Raw genomic sequence first — 23,493 nt, forward strand, 5'->3', positions numbered from 1 at the left:
CGTGGGACAAGCTGATTACCCTGTACCTACCCCAGCGCTTAGAACAGTGCTCTGCACATAGTAAGCGCTTAACAAATACCAACATTATTACTACAAAAGGACGACGCAAGGTATGTGTCCCCATTCATTCATTCGTTGGTGTTTATTGAGCGCTTACTGTGGGCGAAGCACTCTACAGCAACAGACAGACACATTCCCTGCCCACAGTGAGCTCGCAGAAGTGGACCTGGTCTCTGGCAACCTGCTGAATACATTTTCCTGCCCTGAGAAGTTCATTTTGATCTTGAAGTTACTCTACAATGACCCCGTTGGCTTTTTGAAATTGCAGGGGTCTTGTCTGACATTTTCCCGGTTGCAAAGAGCAGTGCAGAGTCAGGATCAGGTCCAGTCTTGTTCAACTGATTCTTCGCGACCAGGTGATGAATGCAGCAAAGAATTTCAAATCTGGTATTAAGGCATTTTTCTGGTATTCTGCAGCATGGCTTAGGGGAAGGAGTACAGGCCTGAGAGTCTGGAGACTTGGGTTCTAATCCTGCTCCTCCACTGGCCTGCTGTATGACCTTGGACAGATCCCTTACCTGTATCTGTAGAGTTTTCTGGGGTAAAGATATGGAAGCGGTTTTCCATCGCCTTCTTCCGTGAAGGGATTCATAGAAGTTGAGAATTCTATAGGAGGACAAGAGCTAATCCCGGCAAAGGTTTGGTTCAAAAAGTTACAGAGCGTTGGAAGGACGAGAAAAGTAGACTGGTCCCTGGGAAGATGAGAGAGAAGTTTTAAAGGATCACAGGACTGAGTAAGTGAACAGCCAGAAAAATATTAGTCAGTCAGTAGTATTTATTGAGCATAGTACTGAGTGTTTGGGAGAGTATGAGGTAACAGACACATTCCCTTCCCACAATGAGTTTACAGTCTAGAGACAGTCATAATAATTGTAGCATTTGAGTGCTTATTCTGTGCAATTGAACTAGGCTCCGGGGTTAATGCAGTCTCGGCCGATTGGACACAGCCCTCATCCCATATGGGGCTCACAATCTAAGAGGAAGGGAGATAGGTATTTAATCCGTCTTCTGAAAAGAAATTGTGCCTCACCCACGGTCAAACAGAAGGCGAGGGGTGGAGCTGGGATTAAACTCAGGCCTTCTATCATCCAAGCCTGTGCCTTTTTCAGTCCTCGTCTCTTTTCTCCCCAGGCCTGCATCACTTCCCACAGTTAGCCTTGACGTGACTCTTTTAGGATAGAAGCTGCGAGAAGGCCAGTCACCCAAGGGCAGAGTGGCAGGCTTTGTGGATGGCGAAGGTGACAGCACAGAAATGGTTACGTTTTCCATGCCCACCGTGCGGAAGGAAGGGTGGGCGACGCGTCTGGCCGACCAGCCGGATCACGCGGGGATAAAATCAGGGCCGCCTCGGAACGCCAGAGGGCCATCGGACGCGAGATGAGCTCGTGTTCTTTATGGACTCAAGTGCTCAGGTTCCCGAGGCAGCTGATAAAAGCCGTCTCTCAGGGCAAGTGTTTGGTTTCTCCGTTCCGCAGATAACAGTGCTTCTTGAGGCCTCCGACAGAAGCGGAAGATTTCGAAAGTCCCCGAACTGTTGCAATCTTGATTATTTTTGAACTTCAGTGATTTGCAGCTTCAGTCATCCTAGGAATCCAGTTTTGTCGAGCATCTTCAGGGAGCAGATTGGGCCCTGGAGAGGGTGATCAAAGTGAGCCGATAATCATGATGGGTGCCTGGGGAAACTCTGGGACGTGACCGTTGAAGAGAGCTGAGATTTGCAGTTGGGAGGGCTTTTGCATCTCTGGAATCCTGCCTTCTCCCGCGGTACCTTTTAGCCCCTCTGCCGGACATTTTCCGGGGCGGGAAGTCCGAGGAAAGGAAAAATCTGGATTCGTTATTTTATTGTTTATCTGAGTAATTCTTGGCGGCCTGGGATGCCCCAGAAAATAAGGCTACACCCCGGATGATCATTCATTTTTGGAGAAATCACTGTTCAGATTTTTTTCTAGACATAATTTCATGTTGGAGAGAACTTCCAGAGCTTTAATAGCTGTTTTATTGCCTTTTAGGAGGTAGAGCTTTAAAAAGAATTAAGGTCTAATAAACTTGGGGCATGTGGTGAAGGTAGCGCTTCCCATCTTGAGGAAATTTGAACAATTAATCAAAGGCCCGGGCCCTTCTCCCTGCATGGGAAACCAGGGGTGAATACATTAAGAACTGTGTCTAGCAACAGGTCTCTGTGCTTCAAGCTAACCTGTGTGATTTTGGATTCCCAAATGAGCGTTTTGATTCCGGTGGTCGTCTCTCTCCATCCCTCTACAGCACTGCCCCCCAAAATTGGGTGTGTCTGAGGGAATTGCTAATCCAAAGAGAACCGAACGGCGATTGTTCAGATGTACTGCCTCGGCCTCCTCTCGGGTCTCTTTGCCTTTTGCTTCCAGTCCATTTTTCACTCTGCCGCCCGGGGCATATCTTCAAAACATTACTCTGCCAGCATCTCTCTCCTCTCCTAAAAACCTTCCAGTGGTTGTTTCATCTTTTAATCAACCAGACACTCTTCACCACTGGCTTCAAGACATCCTGTTAATTCTCTCCCTCTTATCAGCTGTCTTCTCTCACTTATCATTCTCCCCAAACTCCTCTCGACGTGCCCCGGTCTCAACCCCTTGTTTCCACCCTTCCTCCTCCTGAAACTCCTTCCCCCTTTTAATCCACCGGCCCACAGCTTTCCTGAGTTTCAGAGCCGCCCAGGAAATCCACCTCATCCAGGAGGTACTCTCCAAATAGACTTCACTTTTCCAGGTCACATATACCCAACAGCTGCCCTCAACGTTGATGAAGCCGTGCGGCCGAGTGGATAGAGCAGGGGGCTCGGAACCGGAGACCGGGGTTTTAATTCCGGCTGTGCCCCCGCTCATCTGCTGTGTGACCTTGGGCAAGTCACTTTACTTCTCCGTGCCTCTGTGATCTCATCTGTAAAATGGGGTTTGACTGTGAGCCACATGTGGGACAGGGACTGGGTCCAAGCCAATTTGCTTATATCTACCCCAGTGCTTAGTACAGTGCCTAAGAAGTCAATTTACTTAATCCCCTCTTCTTATAAGGTATTTGTTAAGCTCTTACTATGGTAATGATAATAATAATGGTATTTATTATATTGTGGTATGCCTGACACATAGTAAGCACTTAACAGATACAATTATTATTAGTCTCTGCATCTATCCTCAGCACCTTGGCATCTTCTCGACTTCTCTCTAGACTGTAGGCTCTTTGTGGGCAGGGGATATCTCTGTTTATTGTTGTATTGTACTCTCCCAGGTGCTTAGTACAGAGCTCTGCACACGGTAAGCACTCAATAAATACGATGGAATGAATGAATGTCAACTTCCACCTCTGTTTTTCCCTCTACGCCTCTGCTCTCTACTGCTACGGGCAAGACTTCTCATTCCTTCTCCGACTATTCGGGAATGGCTTGTATCTGTCGGTCTCCCCCGTTAGAATGTGAGCTCTTTGAGGGTAGGGAGCAGTGTCTTTCTCCATTGTTCTCTCCCGAGGACTACATCTGGTATGCTGTACATAATAATAATGTTGGTATTTGTTAAGCGCTTACTATGTGCCGAGCACTGTTCTAAGCGCTGGGGTAGACATAGGGGAATCAGGTTGTCCCACGCGGGGCTCACAGTCTTAATCCCCATTTTACGGATGAGGGAACCGAGGCACAGAGAAGTGAAGTGACTTGCCCACAGTCACACAGCCGACAAGTGGCAAAGCTGGGATTCGAACTCATGAGCCCTGACTCCAAAGCCCCTGCTCTTTCCACTGAGCCACGCTGCTTTGGACACTCCATGAATAGCACTGCTCGGTCTTAAGCCCCACGATTGGTTTGTGATTGAAACAGAGGGAGAATATTCCTTAAAACACTGGAGGGTTTTGGTTGGTTGAGGAAGAAGAAGCCAATTTACTTAATCACCTCTTTTTTTAAGGTATTTGTAAAGCTCTAACTATAATAATGATAATAATGTATTTTTATATTATGTTAATATTATATTATTATGTTATAGTATGCAATATATAACATAATTATTATTATGTTATGTTAATAACGATGGTGTAAACGCTTACTATGTACCAGGCACTTTTCTTTTCACTGGGGTAGATACAAGATATTCAGGTTGGACACAGTCTTAACCTCATAATCTTAACCCCACTTTACAGATGAGGTAACTGAGGCACAGGTTAGTGAAACGGCTTACCCAAGGTCACACAGCAGACTTCTGACTCCCAGACCCGTGCTCTATCTACTAGGCCACGCTGCTTCTCTTTTCCTTCACCTCTAGACTGTGAGCTCCTTGTGGGCAGGGAATGTATCTACCTGTTCTTTTACACTGTACTCTTCCTAGAGCTTAGTATAGTGCTCTTCACACAGTAAGCGCTCAGTACATACGACTGATTGACTGGTCGATCTACCTCACACTCCCTGGTAGGAAAATGGAGTCCGTGGTGGGAGTATATTATCACAAAGTAAGTTGGAATGCTTCAGTGCTCTGGTTGTTAGCAAGGGTTGTTAGTGAACTTGATATTAACAGGTGGATTCTTTTTTAATGCAGCTGCCTGGTGCGTGTAGAACTTTGCTTTTGTTCTTTCATAATCTTTTGGCAATTTTCCCATGTGTTGCTTCTGTTTTGATTGCTACTGTTAATTTAGAATGTTAAACTGTGATTTAAAGCAAAACAAAGCATCTCATCTCTTAGACCTTGCAGAATCGTCATTGTCTTGCCACTCTACAGGTAATTTGAAGACTGAGAATGAAGATGAATAATATTATTTATGTTGCTAGTTTAATTACAACACTTCGTTAGAACGCGATATCTTGTTTAACCCATGGCTTTGCCTCCTGGCCAGGGAAAGCATACAAAACTCCATGTGGTCTTGGGAATGGAATAGCAAAGCCCTATTCCAGTGCCGGTTGGGCGAATTAACCAAATACATTGGCTTGTTGCCATTTGTACCGAAATGAAAGTGCTTTCTTTACCCAGTTTGGCTTCTCCAGCCAAGAGGTGACTTCCTTTAGAGCAAAAGTAAAAATGAATTTACCTCTATTCCCCCAATAAATCCATTCATTAGTGAAACGGTTTACCCAAGGTCACACAACAGACAAGTGGCAGAGCCGGGATTAGAACCCAGGTACTTCTGACTCCCAGGCCCGTGTTCTATCTACTAGAATAGATTAATAATGGCCAGGGAAAGACATCAACCTCAGCCTGCTTTCAAGGGGTTCGAAGCAGGTGTATTTTCAGTGGATTCCCTGTTTGCTGAAATTTGAGTCAAGGATTCACATAATAATAATAATTATGGTATTTGTTAAGCGCTTACTCTGTGTGAGGCACTGTACTAATAATGTTGGTATTTGTTAAGCACTTATTAGGTGCAGTGCACTGTTCTAAGTGCCGGGGTAGATACAGGGCAATCAGGTTGTCCCACGTGAGGCTCACAGTCTTAATCCCCATTTTACAGAGGAGGTAACTGAGGCACAGAGAAGTTAAGTGGCTTGCCCACAGTCACACGGCTGACAAGTTGCAGAGCCGGGATTCGAACCCATGACCTCTGACTCCCAAGCCCGGGCTCTTTCCACAGAGCCACGCTGTAGATAGACGACACCTGCGTGCCTTATGTTGCATGCAAAATCGACCCATTTGGCGTTACCAGTCAGGACAAATTGCCCGCTCATGATTGAGTTTACAAATCCAACAATGCAGATCCTCTCGCTAACAAGCCTTCTGCCAAAGAAACTCTGATCGAAAGAGCGCTGGGCTCCAAAACCTCTGGATCCTCACTCAGAGATTGTTGTGGAAATCCATTTTGGCAGAAGAGATGGAATTTCTAGTCAGGGAGAGTTTCTGAACCCGTTTGGCTCACAGGAAAATGTGACTTGGGCAGCCCCAGCTCACGGTTCATTATAATGGAACAGTTGAGCTTGTACGTAGACCGTGAGCCCCATGTGGGACAGGGGTTGCGTCCTACCTAATTCACTTGTACCTACCCCAGTGCTTAGAACGGCGTTTGACACAGAGTAAGCGCTTAACAAATGCCACGCACAAAAAATAGTATGTGGCTTAACTTTGCTTTTGATTTTACTTAGGCACAGCCCATTCAGGTAAGGGAATGGGGAAGAGTATGCAGTTAACCAGAGTGGGTTGGAGATTTCTGAGCTAGCCTTTCTGCATCATTTGGATAAATGTTTATTTTGGGGGTTTAAGGGATTGAAATATGCTATCTTAGTTGTTCCCAAAGCGACGGGTAGTTTTTCAACTCGGTGATTCCATGGGGCAGTGTAGACTTGAGGCTTGGTGTGTTGTGGTAAAGGTTCTTGCGACTGGGGGATTTGGGCTGCCTGGTCACGAGGAAAGTCACAAATAACTCTGTTATAGTAATGATTTAAGACTTGCCGTTACCATAATCGGTGTGTTGTACCAGAACTGTTTAATAATTGCTTAAACTGTGAAAGCTAATGAACTACCGATACAGTGGAGAAGCGGCGTGGCCTAGTGGAAAGAACGCTCTCCTACTTAACAGGTTATGTGTAAACTCGTGGGCAGGGAACATTATTGTTATTATTATGGTTTTTTTTTTAAGCGCTTACTTTGTGCCAAGCAACATGCCTACCTACTCTGTTGTACTCTCCCAGGTGCAGTGCACACAATGAAGTAAATTCCCTTGATTGATTGATATATCCACCTGTGATTGTTATTATTAATAATAATAATGGTAATAATAATTGTGGTATTTGTTAAGCACTTATGTGTCAGGCACTGTTTTTAGCCCCGGGTTTGATACGAAAGAATCGAGTTGGACGCAGTCCCCGTCCCTCCCGACTCTCACGGTCTTAATCCCCATTTTACAGAGGAGGTAACTGAGGCACAGAGAAGTGAAGGGACTTGCTCAGGATCACACAGCAGACAAGTGGCGGAGCCGGGACTAGGACGCTTCCGTTAGGGCCGTGACTGTTTTTTATGTATCTTCTCCCGCCCTAAACTGTTGCATGTTTTCCTCCCTTGTGCTGGTTTGTCTTGCTCATTAGATCGCATCCCCCTCGAAGGCAGCTACCATGTCTTTTGTAGGTTCCTCGGGTGTCCGAAGCAGTGCCGTTCCCTCAGTAGGTCCTTAGTCGATACCGCTGCCTCCGATCGGGTTAATTAAATGAGTAATTCTGTTAGCGAAGAGATCCCCTTGGACCTATTCCAGCGGAACTGCTTTTGAAGTTGACGCTTTCGTGTTGGGTAGAAAGAACGTAGCGGCACCGAGGGTCCTCTTGGGTAATCCCGAGTTTATGCCAAGGCGGAGCCCCGTTGCCCCGGCTTTAGCTGGGTTTAGCTTACAGCTTCCTCACCTTCAAATTCCCTTTTTTCCCCGAGACAGCCTGTGAGTTTCCTCAGCGATTGATTGGCCTATCCTTCGGAGACTCCTTAAATCTGGGGAACCTAATAAAAAGTGGTTGGACTTTCAGAAGTCCGACAACTTTCACAGCTGCCAACCTGATAGATGTTGCATGCAGGTATTAGACAAATTAGCCGGCGAGATAGCCATGTTGGCAAATCGACAGAGATTGCTTAGTCATAAAGAAAGAAAAATTTTTTTTCCCAGGGATGAAGAAAGATAAAAATCAGACTGTTTTATGGTTTGTCAGTCCAAAAAGCCTTTAAGTCATATCTGTAAAGGTGGACAGCTTAATGGGTAGGCAATGTTTGCTCTGCATTTCGAGTACATCGTTGTATTATAACAAGTGTAAATTTAGCCCCTTTAAGTTTGTTCTCCTGAGGCTGAGATTTAAGTGTTTGAACTTTGTTTGAAAGAAGTATATTGATTAGTCTTTGATTCAGCCCTTCCTTGCTGAAAAGATACTGAGTAATAGCTTGTACTTCTCCTTTAGTATTTTTTTTTTTGTAAATTCACTTTATGGATTCTTTTTTTTCCTCTTCCCGACTATTCTGCCTAAAAGACTAAAGTGGCATGGGCGAGGAAAAAGAAAAATCAGCTGTCACACCGGGAACATAATTGATTCAATAAATAACGTTTTTAAATTCCCAAGGCAAACCTGCGAGGCTTCACTTATGTCAATTAGTGTTCTGCTCAGTAAATGGTGGCATTCTTAATGTAGACAGATGGGGCAGAGCCAGTCGACTCGCCCTGCCCGTGGAAATGGTGGGTTTGATTTTGTTGTTATTAAAGAAATACTACCTGCATTTTTGTGTAGAGCTTCAGAATGAAGCTCGAGAATTTTCCTCGGTAAAATCAATGCCGCCGTTTGGGCCCTGACACCTATAACAGAGCACATAATTACCAGTGTATGGGGGGAAAAAAAATCTAATGCCACGGAGATAATGACTAGGTCTGCCTGGAGTTTGTGTAAATCTACTGTGGCCTAGTGGAAAGAGCCCGGGCCTGGGAGTCCGAAGACCTGGATTCTCATCTCGGCTCTGCCCTTCATCTGCTGTGTGACCTTGGGCGAGGCGTTTCACTTCCCTGTGCCTTTCACTTCCCTGTGCCTCAGTTACCTCGTCGGTCAAATGGGGATTAAGACTGTGAACCCCATGTGGGACACGGACCGTGTCCAAACGGATTAACTCGTACCTTCCCCGGTGCTTCGTAAAGTGTCTGGCATATTGTAAATGCTTAACAAATATCATAAAAAAGAAATAGCAAAAGGCCACTACTAGGTCAGACCAGTAGTCCATCCAGGCCGGTGTTCTGCCTCTGTCAGTAGCACTCCATGGCAGTTAGATGACCGGTGTGATGACTGCTCTCCTAGGTACCCATCCCAAGAGTATGGATGAAACATCTGAAATCCTTAATTTTTCTCTCCATCCTAATTCTTGCAACCGATGAATGTATCTTACTGCCGTTTTATGCCAGCCAAACTTCCCGTGGAAATGAATTCTACCCACAGCTTCCGCCTACAGACTGTGTGACAGAGTGTTTCCTTTTTTTTTGTTTGGAGTGTACCACTTTCAGGTTTCATTCAGTCATTCAGTCGTAATCGTATTTATGGAGTGCTTACTGTGTGCAGAGCACTGTACTTAGCACTTGGGAGAGTATAATACAACAATAAATGGTCACATTCCCTGCCCACAGCGAGCTCACAGTCGGGCGTGGGAGAGATAGGCATCAATATAAATAAATGAAATGACAGATATGTACAAAAGTGCTGTGGGGCTGGGGGTGGGAAAAAGCAAAAGGATCAACTCAGGGCAACGCAGAAGGGAGTGGGAGATGAGGAAAAGTGGGGCTTAGTCTGGGAAGGCGTCTCGGAGGAGATGGGCCTTCAATAAGGCTTTGAAGGAGGGCGGAGTAATCGTTTGTTGGATTGGAGGAGGGAGGGCGTTCCACGCCAGAGGCGGGATGTAGGCGAGGGATCGGCGGCAAGGCGGGTGAGATGGAGGCACAGTGAGAAGGTTAGCACTAGAGGAGCGAAGTGTGCCGGCTGGGTTGTAGAAGGAGAGAAGCGAGGTGAGGTAGGAAGGGGCAAGGCGGTGGACTGCTTTGAAGCCAGTGGTGAGGAGTTTTTGTTTGATGCGGAGGTGGATGGGCAACCACTGGAATGAGGTTTGAGGAGTGGGGTGACATATCCTGAATGTTTCTGTAGAAAAATGATCCAGGCAGCAGAGTGAAGTAGGGACGGAGAGGGAAGAGACAGGAGGCTAGGAGATCAGCAAGGAGGCCGATGCAGTAATCCAGGCAGGATAGGATGAGTGATTGTATTAATGTGGTAGCCGTTTGGATGGAGAGGAAAGGGTGGATTTTAGCTATGTGGTGAGGGTGGGACCGACAGGATTTAGTGATGGATTGACTGGGTGGGTTGAATGACAGAGAGGGGTCAAGGATAACGCCAAGGTTACGGGCTCGTGAGACAGGAAGGGTGGTGGTGCCATCTATATGCCTTCCTTCCCTGGGGTGGTGGGTTTTGGGGAAGAACGGGACTTGGTAAATTTCAAACACATCACCGCCTAGCCTTCATTCATCCAGTCTGAAGATCATCGTCTGTCCTGCCGTCTCTCGCTCAATCGGTGGTGTTTATCGAGCACTTGCTGTGTGCAGAGCACTGTACTTGGAGAGAACAATATAACAAAGTTGGAAGACACACATTCCCCCTGCCTAGACTGTAAGCTCCTGGCGGACGGGGATCGTGTCGGCCGACTCTGCTGTATTGTGTTCTCCCAAGCGCCTACTACAGTGTTCTGCATGCGGTAAGTGCCAAGTAAATATCACTGATTGATTCTAATTAACCCTTTCTCTTCACTCTCCCACCTCAGTCTCATTGCTCCCACCTTATTCCCCACTGGAACTGTCCTTCCCCTTCAGCTTTCCCCCCACCGCCCGTGGAATTTGGTAAGCACTTCCTTTGTGCCGTTCACTGAGCTAAGCTCTGGAGTGGATACACGGTAATCGGGTTGGAGACACTCCATGTCCCACTTGGGACTCCCTATCTTAATCTGTATTTTACAGATGAGGGCACTTGGGCACAGGAAAGATAGGTGACTTGCCCAAGGTCACACAGCAGGCAAGTGGTGGAGCCAAGATTAGAACCCAGGACCTTCTGACTCTTGGGTCCCTACCCTATCCATTAGGCCATGCTGCTACAGCTTCTCCCACCTGGTCCCTCATATCCTTTAAAGTCCTTCTAACGGGTCATTTCTTCCTGGGACCTTCCAGTCAATGAATCATATTTATTGAGCGCTTACTGTGTGCAGAGCACCTACATAGACTCTTGGGAGAATACAATATAACAGACACATTCCCTTCCCACAATGAACTTCTAGTGCTTCCTAACAAATCATCCTTCTTTCTGCTCAGATTATTCCCCCGGCAACTTGGGGACTTCTGTATACACATCTGTTTACTTACTATCCATTATTGATATATTGCTCACCCTGGTATCCTTTTTATCTCTTCTGTCAATCTTTTATCTGTTGCACTTCCGTCCTTTCGTTCTGGCTCATCTTCTGCATTAAATGGTGGGCTTCTCGAGGCAGGGGTTGCATCCCGTATGTCTTCTCAGTCAGCATCCGCAGTATTTATCGATCACCACGTGGGGTGGAACACCGAACCAGGCACTTGAAGATAAATAAATGATCCCCGACTTCATCCAGTTTACAGTCCACTGGGGGGAAATACTAGCTATTCTAATGCATCCTTCCATCAGTCAAACAATCAGTGTTACTTATTGAGCGCTTAGTTGAATTTTACACTGAACTGTACGCTGTAGGGAAGCTGGATTGCCTAGTGGAAAGAGCACGGGCCTGGGAATCAGATGATTTGGGTCCTAATCCTGGCTCTGCCAAGGACCTTGGGCAAGGGACCTCACTTCTCTTTGCCTTTGTAAGTACTCAATAAAAACAATTGACTGACTGGATAGTTTAAGCCCTTTTGGGGTCCTTTTTTTTTTTTGGAATTTGTTAAGCATTAATGGGGCTCACAGATGAAGTAACTGAGGCTCAGAGAAACTTAGTGACCTGCCCAAGGTCACCCAGTAGACAAGCGGCAGAGCAGGATTGGAACCCAGGTCCCTCAGGTTCCCAGGCCTGTACTCTATCCACTAGGTCATGCTACTTCTCCACCTTAGAGGCTAAGTGCTGGAAAAACGGGAGCATGCCAATAAATACATCATTTTGTCTCTTTCTTTTGTCACAGGGTATTAGAATAATGGAAGCCCTCCTTCAGGAGCAGTGTGGAGCCCCCCTCACCAAATAAGGAATCATTGGTGAGTCGCCAGAGCAAAACCAGAACCGTTCCCCGGGCTTGTGTTGTATTTGAAATGCTTCCCGATTGACATATTCCCCTCGTGGGGTTGAAATCCAATGTTGCCTCGTGTTCCGCCCTCCATTTGGCTTTTCCAATATCCAGATCCTCCTCCCCCCCCTGCCCCCCCCCCCCCCCCCCCCCAGGGAACAAGACCAGAAAGTCGGTGCTGTTTACGAAGGAGAAATCACGGTTTTCCAAAAGAATAGGCAGGAATGGCTCCTCGACTTCTCTTAGGGACACCTGCACTTGGATAGCCCCTTGTGGGCTGACGGCTCTGGTTTTCCCATCCATTGGGCAACTTTTCAGGAAATGAAGAAAGACGACACGAATCTCACTTTCCCCAGAAATCAGCCCCTTTTCCCTGAGTCGTTTTACGGCTGTGCTTGGCATGGATGATCCAGGCTGAGAACAAGAAGAGGATTTTGCGATAGGAACGCTCAGCGGTGAAATCAAACCCTCGGCGAGTCAGAGGATAATTCCCCAGTGTGTGAATTACCCCGTGGTATTCATTCTCCATCGGCTGGGGACCCCTGTTTTTTCCCCCCTCGCCCTCGTTAGCACAAGTTAAAAGGGGTCAGGACTCGAGTCAGTCCACTCTCCTGTTTATTTGTCGGCTGAGTGTTATCCGGAGCCCAGAGATGTTCCTCCCCCTGTCCCCATTAGCGAGCACGCCCGAGGTTTTTTAGTCCCGTCTTGGAGTAGATCCGGTTCTTCGCTCACCTCCCCGGTCCTCCGGTCATCCAACAAGGAGAAACATCTGTTGTGTGATCGGAGTTGAGAGTCCTAAGCAGGCCACTGGCCCACACCTGGACTCACAGTCTTATTGCCCGCGGTTGCCGTGGGCGCCATCCCAAGGGCGGAGCCATTTCCATCACTTCCCTTCCTACCTACACGGCCTACTGCGTGGGCTCAGTGAGTGCTTGGGTAATATGTGCTCTTGGCTTAGCTTTGCAGATGGTTCTCTCGTGACATTAAAATTGTCACCTTTGTCCAAGGAGTTTAAGACCACGGGACTGTGCCCCACCTGATTAGCTGTATCTACCCCAGTGCTTACTATGAGACGCATGAGAAGCAGCGTGGCTCAGTGGAAAGAGCCCGGGCTTTGGAGTCAGAGGTCATGGGTTCGAATCCCGCCTCTGCCACTTGTCAGCTGTGTGACTGTGGGCAAGTCACTTAACTTCTCTGTGCCCCGGTTACCTCATCTGGAAAATGGGGATGAAGACTGTGAGCCCCACGTGGGACAACCTGATTCCCCTATGTCTACCCCAGCGCTTAGAACAGTGCTCTGCACATAGTAAGCCCTTAACAAATACCAACATTATTATTATTATTATTACACTGCGCTAGACAGCGTAATAAGCCCAGGGCAGAAGGGTAGATGCTATGCTGTCTGGCTCATAGTAAGCACTGGGGTAGATAGGGAGATACAGGACAATGATTGGACACAATCCCTGTCCCACATAGAGCTCATAGTCTTCAGCCCCGTTTTCCAGATGAGGTAACTGAGGCCCAAACGAATACTTGTTTGTATTCGTCAAACAAGTGGTGGAGCCGGCATTAGAACACGGGTCCTCTGACTCCCCAGGCCCGTACTCTTTCCGCAAGGCTACAGTGCTTCACCTCAACGTTAATCCTTTCATTAACCAACAGTGAGTAAAAGATCTGGGAGTTGAGGTGGTTGGTTAGGTCTTTGCGTTTTTAAATCACCCAGGTGCTCAGTTACTGGTTCAGGAGAGTTGACTGACTGACCCTCAGAGTTTGTCTGCTTATTTGTTAGAGTTTGTTTGTTTGTTAGAGAAGCAGCGTGGCTCAGTGGAAAGAGCATGGGCTTGGGAGTTAAAGGTCATGGGTTCGAACCCCAGCTCTGCCACTTGTCCGCTTGCCACTGTGGGCAAGTCACTTAACTTCTCTGTGCCTCAGTGACCTCATATGTAAAATAGGGATTAAGACTGTGAGCCTCATGTGGGGCAACGTGATGACCCTGTATCTCCCCCAGCGCTTAGAAGAGTGCTCTGCACATAGTAAGCGCTTAACAAATACCAACATTATTATTATTATTGATCCTTCCCCAGTTGGGTGGCTTCTCGGTGCCATCAGTGAGATGCTGTGCCGTGGATCACCACCCAACGCCCGGGGAAGCCCAGGCGAAATTTCTTCCCGAGGGCAGGGATTCAGCGTTCCTAGCATCCAGAATTGCCATCTCCTCTGCCCAATATCATAAAGAGTGGTTTTGGGGGAACTGCGATGTTTAGGGCCAGAATGAATGCATATAAATCTCCCTAATCAGTATGCTCGTGGCACGGCTGGAGCCAGATCTAGTGGATACATTTTGGATTTCTCGTCAGTTGGGAATAAAAAGCAGTCCTGACATCTGTTCACACTAGCTTCTGGCAGATAGGAGAACCGCTGCTATGCGAGATTTGAGACTACAGCCGAATGCTACAACGTCCTAGTGATTAAGACCTCAATTCTGTCTGTCTCTGATTCCTAATGGTCTATCACAGCAGGGTAATTGGTGGCGATGTGTGGGCCTTATTCAAGGCCTCACCGGCAGAAATCAATCAGTCGTATTTATTCATTCGTTCCATCGTATTTATTGAGAACTTATTTATTGGGCATTTACCGTGTGCAGAGCACTGTACTAAATGCTTGGGAGAGCAACAGAATTGGAAGGTACATTCCCTGCCCGCCATGTCATTTCATCCCGAAATGCCGAGCGCGAAAGGATTCAAGAGTTGCTTCGGGGAGAGAACAAGAACAACTAACTATCGATTAGAAAGCGTGTATTCGTTGGTAAACATTGCTTTCTTTGCCTTTCAGGGAGAGATGGCTTAGCAGAGACAGGGTTTAAAGTACAGTGGATCTTTGCATGACACATTTGCCCCAGAAAGAAGCCAAGTTTACCGACTGCTCCAGCGATTGAGATGTAAGACACAGTGTCGAGACGAGAACTTACTGCAGATATTTTTAAGCGAGGGATTCTCTGAGAACCAGGTCATCTGCGTTCACCAAAGAGCTCGTGGAATCACGGAGACGAGGCCTCCGGGAGTTTTTACCAGCGACCCTGTTTTTACTGTTTTACAAACAAAACCCGATTCTCTATCTTCTCCGCCAGAGCACAGTGCCCTGGTGATCCTGCTCATTTCTCCCGAGTTACGCCACGGAAACATCAAGAGAAGTTTCAGAATTATATTGCTTTCAAGGCAGGGGATTGAGTGGATTAGTAAAACCAAGTTATCCCCTTGCTCATGGAAGGAACTGAAAATTCCAGATCTCATCAAAACAGAAGATGGGACTGTGTGGTTACCTTAGGACCCCAACCATGTTGGGATTTTTTTTCGGGTGGGTAGAGGGGAACAAATCAGAAAATGGGATATAATTTGACTTCCTGCCTATAACCGTTAAATCAGACTCATTCAGCAGCTGTTCAGGATTTCTGCCATTTACATTTTAATGTTCTGCCTGTATCCACAGATTGACTTTTTCAGGACCGAACCACTGCATCGTTTAGTTATATAAACACTGCATTGTAATCCCATGGAAAAATAAATCCAGCCAAGAAATAAATAAAACTGGAGTAAATTCCCAACCGAACATTTGGAAGAAAAAGGTAACAACTTGGAATTCCTCTTCAAGGGACAGCAGAATTGGACTAGCAGTGAAAATTCTCCTTGATTGTCCCTTATATTTAATATTCGAGCATTTGTTTCAACTAAAGAACGCGATGAATTTAAAAGCACCTGCTGAATCTTGCGCTGCAGGTTTGCCACTGTGAACCTCTATTCAATGTGTATGGGTCCCTTGATTTTTGTTTCTTAGCACAGCTAGGAAATGAAGAGAAATTATTCCAAGTCTTCTGGTGGGGCCAAAAAAATGATAGTCCACAATGATCAAAACCAGGGTTTGTTTAGAGGGTTTTGTTTCTGCAGTGTAGTACGGGGGCTTTTGGAATAATAGGCTGTTATCGACATAACGTGTAAACGTGTATGGATATGAAAAGAAAATTCAAACAGGCACTTGCCAGCTACTCCTCCCCCAGCCAGAGAACCTTATTTTGGTTAAGCAGCTGTCTCCAAAGAGTTTGAGAGAATTTTCAAAGTATGCCTTCCAGACTCATGTATGCCAAGGGGTGAGGACTGGCTAGTGGGCTTTCAAGGGTTAGAGATGCTGTAAACGCCATCCACTGAACGCCCTCCTGCTCACATCCACCCCTCAATCCCCTCACACCCAATACCTTGTGGTTTGCTGTCCTTGGTTCTACCCAGCGTGCCTGGAATCGTGGAAGACCGGTGCTTCCCACCCTTCCTTCCATTCTGGGAAAGTGGGGAGGGAGAGGCCTTCAACTCTACCCCCCAGTCCGGAAACGGAGTCTTTGGCCCCGAAGGAAGGGTCGCAGGAGCCGTACTGAAGGCTCTGAGGAGAGATAATTCAGTGCCTTCTCCCCTGGGCCACCCCGTCTCGTGAATCCGCAGAGGGAAGCAACACCGTAGTCGTCAGCTGGCGGCTATGGGAATGTTGGGAAACTCAGTAGCTGGACTTTTTCGGTGCTAGGACTTGAGTAAACTTTCTTCAGGAACGAATTTCCCCGGTATGTGGTTAAAGATGAGCTAAGAAATCTTGAATCTTTAGAAATCTCCTCAGGCTCCCGCCCTCATATTTGAGGATTTCTCCTGTAGGCTTTAAACTGCATCCACCAGTCCACACCCCTCCTCAGCAGTTGCCATGCTTTCACCCTAGACAGGCGGACATTTTTTTTAACCGCCTCCTCTTTGCTTTCTGCCTGCACTGAGAGCTACATATTCAAATCTATTTTAAAATGGTCTGTTTTTATTGAATCAGTATTTTCTCCTTTATCGAAGTTAAATGCAGCTATTATTGCTTTTCTTAGGCAAAAAACACTCAGAAACCTCTGACTGGGTAAACAATTTATATATAGAGTGCCTTTTTACATTTTCAGTATATTAAAAATATCCACGTGTTGAAGAGATGGGAGGGGTTGGATTTCATTTATATTGAAGTTGGACTGGTTTATACCATCGAGGGGTAAACCTTCATTTAGAGCGAATTGAACCTTTTTACCTATATATTCAGACAATTTGTATTTCCAATTGTTTACGCAAGGTTTTATCATCAGTTCAGCGCTGGTCAAGTCGGTTGCTATCACAATATGATGGAAAACCCTAATTGTGAAATGCAATGATTTAAAATTCTCTTCTGTAATCTCGTGATTCATGCTGATGTTTTAGGTACTCAATCACACGTCGATGAAAGATCATATGAAATCTTTGGAATGTTTTATATCAGTTAGTTCATTTAATCTGTTGAACAGTTGTTTTTAAAACATGGTTTTAATAAGGCGTTTTGTAATTGCAAGGTCTTATAATGTGAAATTCTGACGTGCTGTAATTCACCTGAAAATGTGGCCTTCCGGGCCATTATGCACACTGTGAAGTACTTTTGAAGAGGTATTTTCGATTTAGTGTTAAAACATTGAAGGTTATTTGGGGGAACTGATGAGCTTGTGGCTCTCTGGACCCTGAAAACAGTCACCCCTGGCAGTTCTGTAGTGGCCATCGAATAAAGGTGCTCAGTGGCCGTTTGCGACTCTTTGTTTTTCGTAGTGTCTCAGGTCGAAGAGCTGGAAGGACTTTTTTCCTGCCTCAGATGTATTTTTTCCCCAGTCTTTCGTTTGAGCATTCTCAAGACTCTGTTGAGATCCCCCGTGTCAAGGGAAGACCTGGGCTGCCCCATTCCTCCCTTTAGTCGACCCCAGAGCGGGCCAACACCACGTTTTCCCAGCGAGGCTGCTGACTTTTCCTTCCTGTGAAGGCATCTAAATAGAAAAAATTGCAAGCTGATGGTTAACAGAAATTCAAAAACATTAAGATGGATTGGAGGGGCCAGTGTACAGTGTGAATCCATTTTAGGATAGGTCACCTCTTTCTCTTCACTGCTCCTAGAAAGAGGCAGCGTTGCCTAGTGGATAGAGCACGGGTCTGGGAGCCTAAAGGACAGGGGTTCTAATGCTGGCTCTGCCCCTTGTCTGCTTTGTGACCTTGAGCGTATCGCTTCACTTCTCTGGGTCTCAGGTACTTTATCTGTAAAATGAGGATTAAGACTATGAGCCCGATGTGGGTACAGGAACTGTGTCCAATCTGATTTATTTTTATCTACCCTAGCACTTAGTATAGTGCCTGACACATACTAAGTGTTTAACGAATACCTTTTTTTTTTAAAAAAAAAGTTCTTGCTTGTTAACATCCTTCTTTACTTGATTTAGATCACTTCTTATTGTCATTTTAAGTGGTGAGGCTCACCTCTTTTATCCTTCTCCAAATCGTGATCCTTTCAACCATTTACCACCGTTTCAGATTGGACGTTCTTAATCTGCTCACACATGCACCATATTTTTCAAGGAAAAGTGAATTCTCTTTGGAGTACCCATTACAGTTTTCCTTCTTTCAGTCTTTTGTTAAGAAAAGCCCTTTTATTTAATACCTACTTGTGTCCTTTAGGTGGACAGGCACTACTATGCTAAATAGCGTATTAACGCATCAGTGAAGTTCCAAGACAAATTGTGGAAAACATACAATCACTCAATCAGTGGTATTTATTGAGCACCTATTGTGTACAGAGCACTGAACTACGTCACTGAGAGAATATCATAAAGTCGACAAATCCCCGCCCTAAATTACCGGTAGAGGAAGAATCCGGTGTGGGGGTGGGGTGAGTGGATAAGTGTTTAGAAGATTTGGATTAAAGTGCACGGGTGAGGCAAAAGGGAGGGAAAATAGGGTAGAGAGATGAGGGAGATTAATCAGGGAAGGCTTCCTGAGGGAAGGAGATATGGTTTTAGTAGGGCTTTGAAGACGGGAAGAGTAGTGGTTGAGGGCTACCTATCCATCTTTCCATTTTTCCCTTAATAATTTTTCTGGACCTGTCTCTTTCAGTAGATGAGAAACTAACTGAAGGCAAGGATCTCGTGTTTTCCCTAGTTTTTTTGCTTTTTCAAGCTCTTAGCCCAGTGCTCCGTACACACTAGTGGTGAGTGTGATTTGATGTTTGACTCGAGAAAGATGCCTGAAACTGCCTGTTTGGCTGAGAGGCGAATCTCGTGGCAGGTGGAGAAAACTATAGGTGTTTTTCTTCTCCTTATGATCCGAGCACAATCTGAAGGACAACCATATGTGGGTATGTGCGTGTGTATAGAAGAAGTAATAGTATTAAGCACTTATTTTGGGTGTAGAGCACTATATTGAGTGCTGGGAGAGTACACATGAGGGAATGAGATACAGTCCTGTCCTCTCTCTCTCTTCTATGTAAAGAGCGAGCTTCCTAAGGGACACACACATATCTGAACACGCACAATATGACACTAGCCAGCAGCATTTTATCATAATTCAGCGTCGCAGGGCTTGAAAAGCGACGGGTCACCTGGCTGGTGGTGGTATTTTTGCTGCGCGTTTGCTGACGGAGAAGGAAGTAGGTGATAGTTGTGAATCCCCCAGCGCAGCAGTATGGATTCGATCCACAGCCAAAGTTGGATGGCCGTGCTTGCCCGGTGAACAACATCTGCAGTATCTGTCGCTGAAGGTTTTGGGTGGCGGGGGGAGACCTCAAAGACCAGATGTTAAATAGCGCACCTCGGGGGTTATCCAGGTTAGGAAAATATGCCGTGAGGTGGACGATCGAGAGAACATTTCCATCTCCATTCCGTTCAATGGGGCTCCGTGGAACGCTATTCTGTGGATTCTCGGGGAAGGTTAGGATTGCTTCCCTCCGACCATCTGTTCTGACTGCTGCTGTAACTTCGCTACCATGAGCGGGAGTGCCAGAGTGAACTTTCAAGGTATGGTGCGGAATCAGATTATTATCATCATTATTATTATTCATTCATTCAGTCCCATTTATTGAGCGCTTACTAGGTGCATAGCACTGTACTAAGCACTTGGAAAATACAGGTCATTATTACCGTTGGTATTCTTATCATTATCGCGTTTGTTAAGCTATGTGTCAAGCACTGTTCTAAGTACTGGGACAGATATGTGTTCAGCAGGTCATTCCCAGCCCCTATCCCACATGAGGCTCACAGTTTTAATAGCATCAGCCTATCGATGGTGTTTATTGAACACTCCTGGCTCAGTGGAAAGAGCCCGGGCTTGGGAGTCCGAGGTCATGGGTTCGAATCCTGGCTCTGCCCCTTGTCAGCTGTGTGACTGTGGGCAAGTCACTTAACTTCTCTGTGCCTCAGTGACCTCATCTGTAAAATGGGGGTTAACCGTGAGCCTCACGTGGGACAACCTGATTACCCTGTATCTACCCCAGCGCTTAGAATGCTATTATTATTATTACTAAGTGCCGAGCGGGAAGGAGAACAAATATTGAATCGCTATTTTACAGATGAAGAAACGGAGGCCCAGAGAAGTGAAATGACTTTCCCAAGCTCCTGCCAAGAGGCAAGTGGTGGAGCTGGGTTTAAAACCCGGGTCCTCTGATTCCCAGGCCTGTGCTCTTTCCACTAGGCTACACTCTTCCAGATGCGCCGCTTTCTTTCCCACCAGTGTTTTCCATCATTCATTCATTCATTCAATAGTATTTATTGAGCGCTTACTCTGTGCAGAGCACCGTACTAAGCGCTTGGAATGGACAAATCGGTGACAGAGACAGTCCCTGAGGGGAGTCTGTGAACAACAACATCAAGGACCTGAACTCTAAAAGGGCTCATCCATTTTCGTAGTGGTCCCGGTGGGAATGACTTCTGTCCAGTGTCCACCTGGGCCTCGGACAATGGGCATAGAATCCAAATGTCAGTTTATCGGCAAATGGAAAAGAAATCCCCGAGGGCTCCATTACAAGGGTGAAACAGGGAGGAGAAGAAAGGAGCAGGAGAAGGGGAGGTTCAAGGTCTAACTCTCTCAGTAGGATTTGAGGTTCTGGTGTGAAATCTTTATGGTATTTGTTAAGCATTTACTATAGATCAAACACTGTTCTAAGCGCTGGGGTAGGTACAAGTTAATAAGGTTAACACAGTCTCCAACCTGCATGGGGCTCACAAGTCTAAGTGGGAGGGAGAACAGATGGCCCCATTTTATAGTTGACGAAACTGAGGCACAGAGAAGTTAAGTGCCCAAGGTCACACAGCAAGCAATCGACAAATTCAGGATTAGAACTCAGGTCCTCTGTCTCCCAGGCCTGGGCTCTTTCCACTAAACCATGCTGCTGCTTCATTCCTTGATTTTCTTTCACAGATGCCGTTAGGGAGTATGCAGAAGTCCCCGGCTATGGTGCTTGCAGGGTCCACGTGAAGAGGAAGAAGCTTGGATCCCGCTTTTCAGTTGGCCACCGGGTAAGTATTTGTCAATCATTTGCAAGATCGAGCCACATCAGAAGCACTGTGTGGCCGCCATTTTCTATTTGATAATCATAATAATGACGGTATTTGTTCTGTGCTTACTCTGTGTCCAGCGGCGTTTTAAATGCTGGGGTAAATACAGGTTTATCTCTGTTCCACAGTCTCTGTCCCACCCAGAGCTTACAGTCTAGATAGGAAGGAGAACTAATGTTGAATCCACACTTACATATGAGGAAACTGAGGCACAGAGAAGTTACATGGCTTCCCCAAGGTTATGCAGCGGGCAAGTGGCAGAGCTAGGATTAGAACCGAGGTCCTCTGAGTCCAGGGCAGATCTGCTGCTTTAATTTAAATTTTAAATTGAAATCCAAGCCATGTTGCTAACATCCAACTGGTGGTACTCCAACATTGAAAGCGGCTTTGTGTGTGAAGAGTACATCTGGTTTATAACCTGCTGAAATCATCTCGAAAACCCTGTCTTTTTCTCATAGTCTGTTAATATGTTTGCATGAGCTCAGTCAGACTGATCGGAGAAGCAGCCTAGCCTATTGGAGAGACATCTTGGCCGAGTCACTTAACTTTTCTCCGCCTCAGTTTCCTCTGTAAAACGGGAATTCAGTACCTGTTCTCCCTCCTACTTAGACCGTGAGCCTCTTTTGGGACAGGGACTGTGTCTGACCTGATTTACTGGTATCTGCCCCAGCGCTTAATACAGTGCTTGGCACAGATTAAGCATTTAACAAATTCCACTGTAAATTATTATTATTATTGGAGACCGTCAGCGATTGCTGCTGCGCTTAGAGCTATTTCCATGGGAAAGGGTGATTCATGGTTCTCGAATAACCCTGTTACCCTCCTCTCTCTCTGTCTCCTTCTGACCAACTGAGGCTTCAGCCTGCTGAAGTCTAGGGATTAGGTCTTTCCATCTAGGGTCCTTCATGGCCAAGGGCTTTCAGGATGCAGCACTTATTTTGTATTTTGTAGGTTAGAATGGGGGACATCTCCTCGAAGAGACTAAGCCCTAATTTCCTCTTTTCCCCACTACCTTCTGCCTCACGCTGATTTGCTCCCTTTATTCATCCCTCTCTCGGCCCCACAGCACGACTGTACGTATGCGTAATTTAGTTGTCCACATTGATGTCTCTCTCCCCCTTTACTAATAATGTTGAGCGCTTACTACGTGCAGAGCACTGTTCTAAGCGCCGGGGTGGATACAGGGGAATGAGGTTGTCCCACGTGAGGCTCACAGTCTTCATCCCCATTTTACAGATGAGAAGTGAAGCGACTTGCCCACAGTCACACAGCTGACAGGGGGCAGAGTCGGGATAGACTGTGAGCTCGTTGTGGGCAAGGATTGTATCTACCAACTCTCGCGTTTCACTCTTCCAAGAGTTTATTACAGTGCTCTGCACACAGTGAGGACTCAATATGATTGATTGATACCAACAGGGACTGTGTCTGTTTATTGTTATGTTGTTCTCTCCCAGGCGCTTACTACAGTGCTGTGCACACAGTAAGCGCTCAATAAATACGAGTGAATGAAAGAATAAGACAAATATGAGTGAATGAAAGAATGAGCTACACTTACATCGTAAGTTCCTTGAGGGTAGGAATCATGTCTTCTTACTCTATCATACTCTCCCGAGTTGTTAGTGCTCTCCATAGAGGAAGCATTCAGTACATAGCATTTTTTAATGGTATTTGTTAAGTGCTTACTATGTGCCAGGAGCTGCCATTGCCATTCAGAGAAAACCCTGTCGGGGAAGTTCGTATCAGCAGAAGGGCACTCTCGCAATCCAAGATTTTCCGTAACCCTTGGGTCGACCTCGGTTAATCCTGGGAGTTGCTAAAAATGAGGCGGAGGCATAATCAGTCCTGAAGGGGCATAATAACCAACGCGATGAATAGAATTAGTGAATCGGCGTCTGATTCTTCGCTCTGTAATGACAGTGGAGTATTTTGTTTGGCTCTAGTGATGCCCGTTGGCGTTTCCACCCTAAATGGCTTTCCCGCTGTCTAGTCGCAGTTGCATTTTAGCTGTCATCGTATTGTGATTGTCAGAAGAAATGTACTTAGCGTTTGGGTACTAAGCGCCCGTAATCTTAACGAAAGCCCCTTCCCAGTGGCAATCCTGTCTTAATAGCAGTAGAGATTTCAGGTCAGGCCTCGGGTTGTCCCCCTAGAGACCAAAGCGAATCCTGAGGAAATACTAACTGAGGGCATACGGGTCTGTGGCAGGTTGAAGTTCTCATTCGCTAAAACTTAAAATGTAAATCACACATGCTAATTCCATGTTTATGAAGAAACTCAGGGGGTGGCATAAAGAGGAGGTTAAGGCCCTTGTC

The 23,493-nt window shown here is 46.2% G+C and overlaps 1 protein-coding gene across 4 annotated transcripts in view; it reads left to right on the top strand.

Annotated features, from left to right (window-relative positions):
- The window catches only part of PRELID2 (PRELI domain containing 2), a 65,049-nt gene extending 47,652 nt beyond the window's left edge, over positions 1–17,397 (top strand). For 2 of the 4 annotated variants that reach the window (XM_029051613.2, XM_029051616.2), the window contains exons 6-7: positions 11,686–11,755; positions 14,617–17,397. In XM_029051613.2, coding sequence (XP_028907446.1) covers positions 11,686–11,745 — 60 coding nt within the window. In that variant the 3' untranslated portion in view covers positions 11,746–11,755; positions 14,617–17,397. The remainder of the gene's footprint in view (positions 1–11,685; positions 11,756–14,616) is intronic. The other 2 variants (XR_003754591.2, XM_029051614.2) reach the window with 2 other exon arrangements.
- Positions 17,398–23,493: the final 6,096 nt, after the last annotated feature.

This window comes from Ornithorhynchus anatinus, chromosome X1 (genome assembly GCF_004115215.2).
Source record: "Ornithorhynchus anatinus isolate Pmale09 chromosome X1, mOrnAna1.pri.v4, whole genome shotgun sequence".
Classification (NCBI taxonomy): Eukaryota; Metazoa; Chordata; class Mammalia; order Monotremata; family Ornithorhynchidae; genus Ornithorhynchus; species Ornithorhynchus anatinus.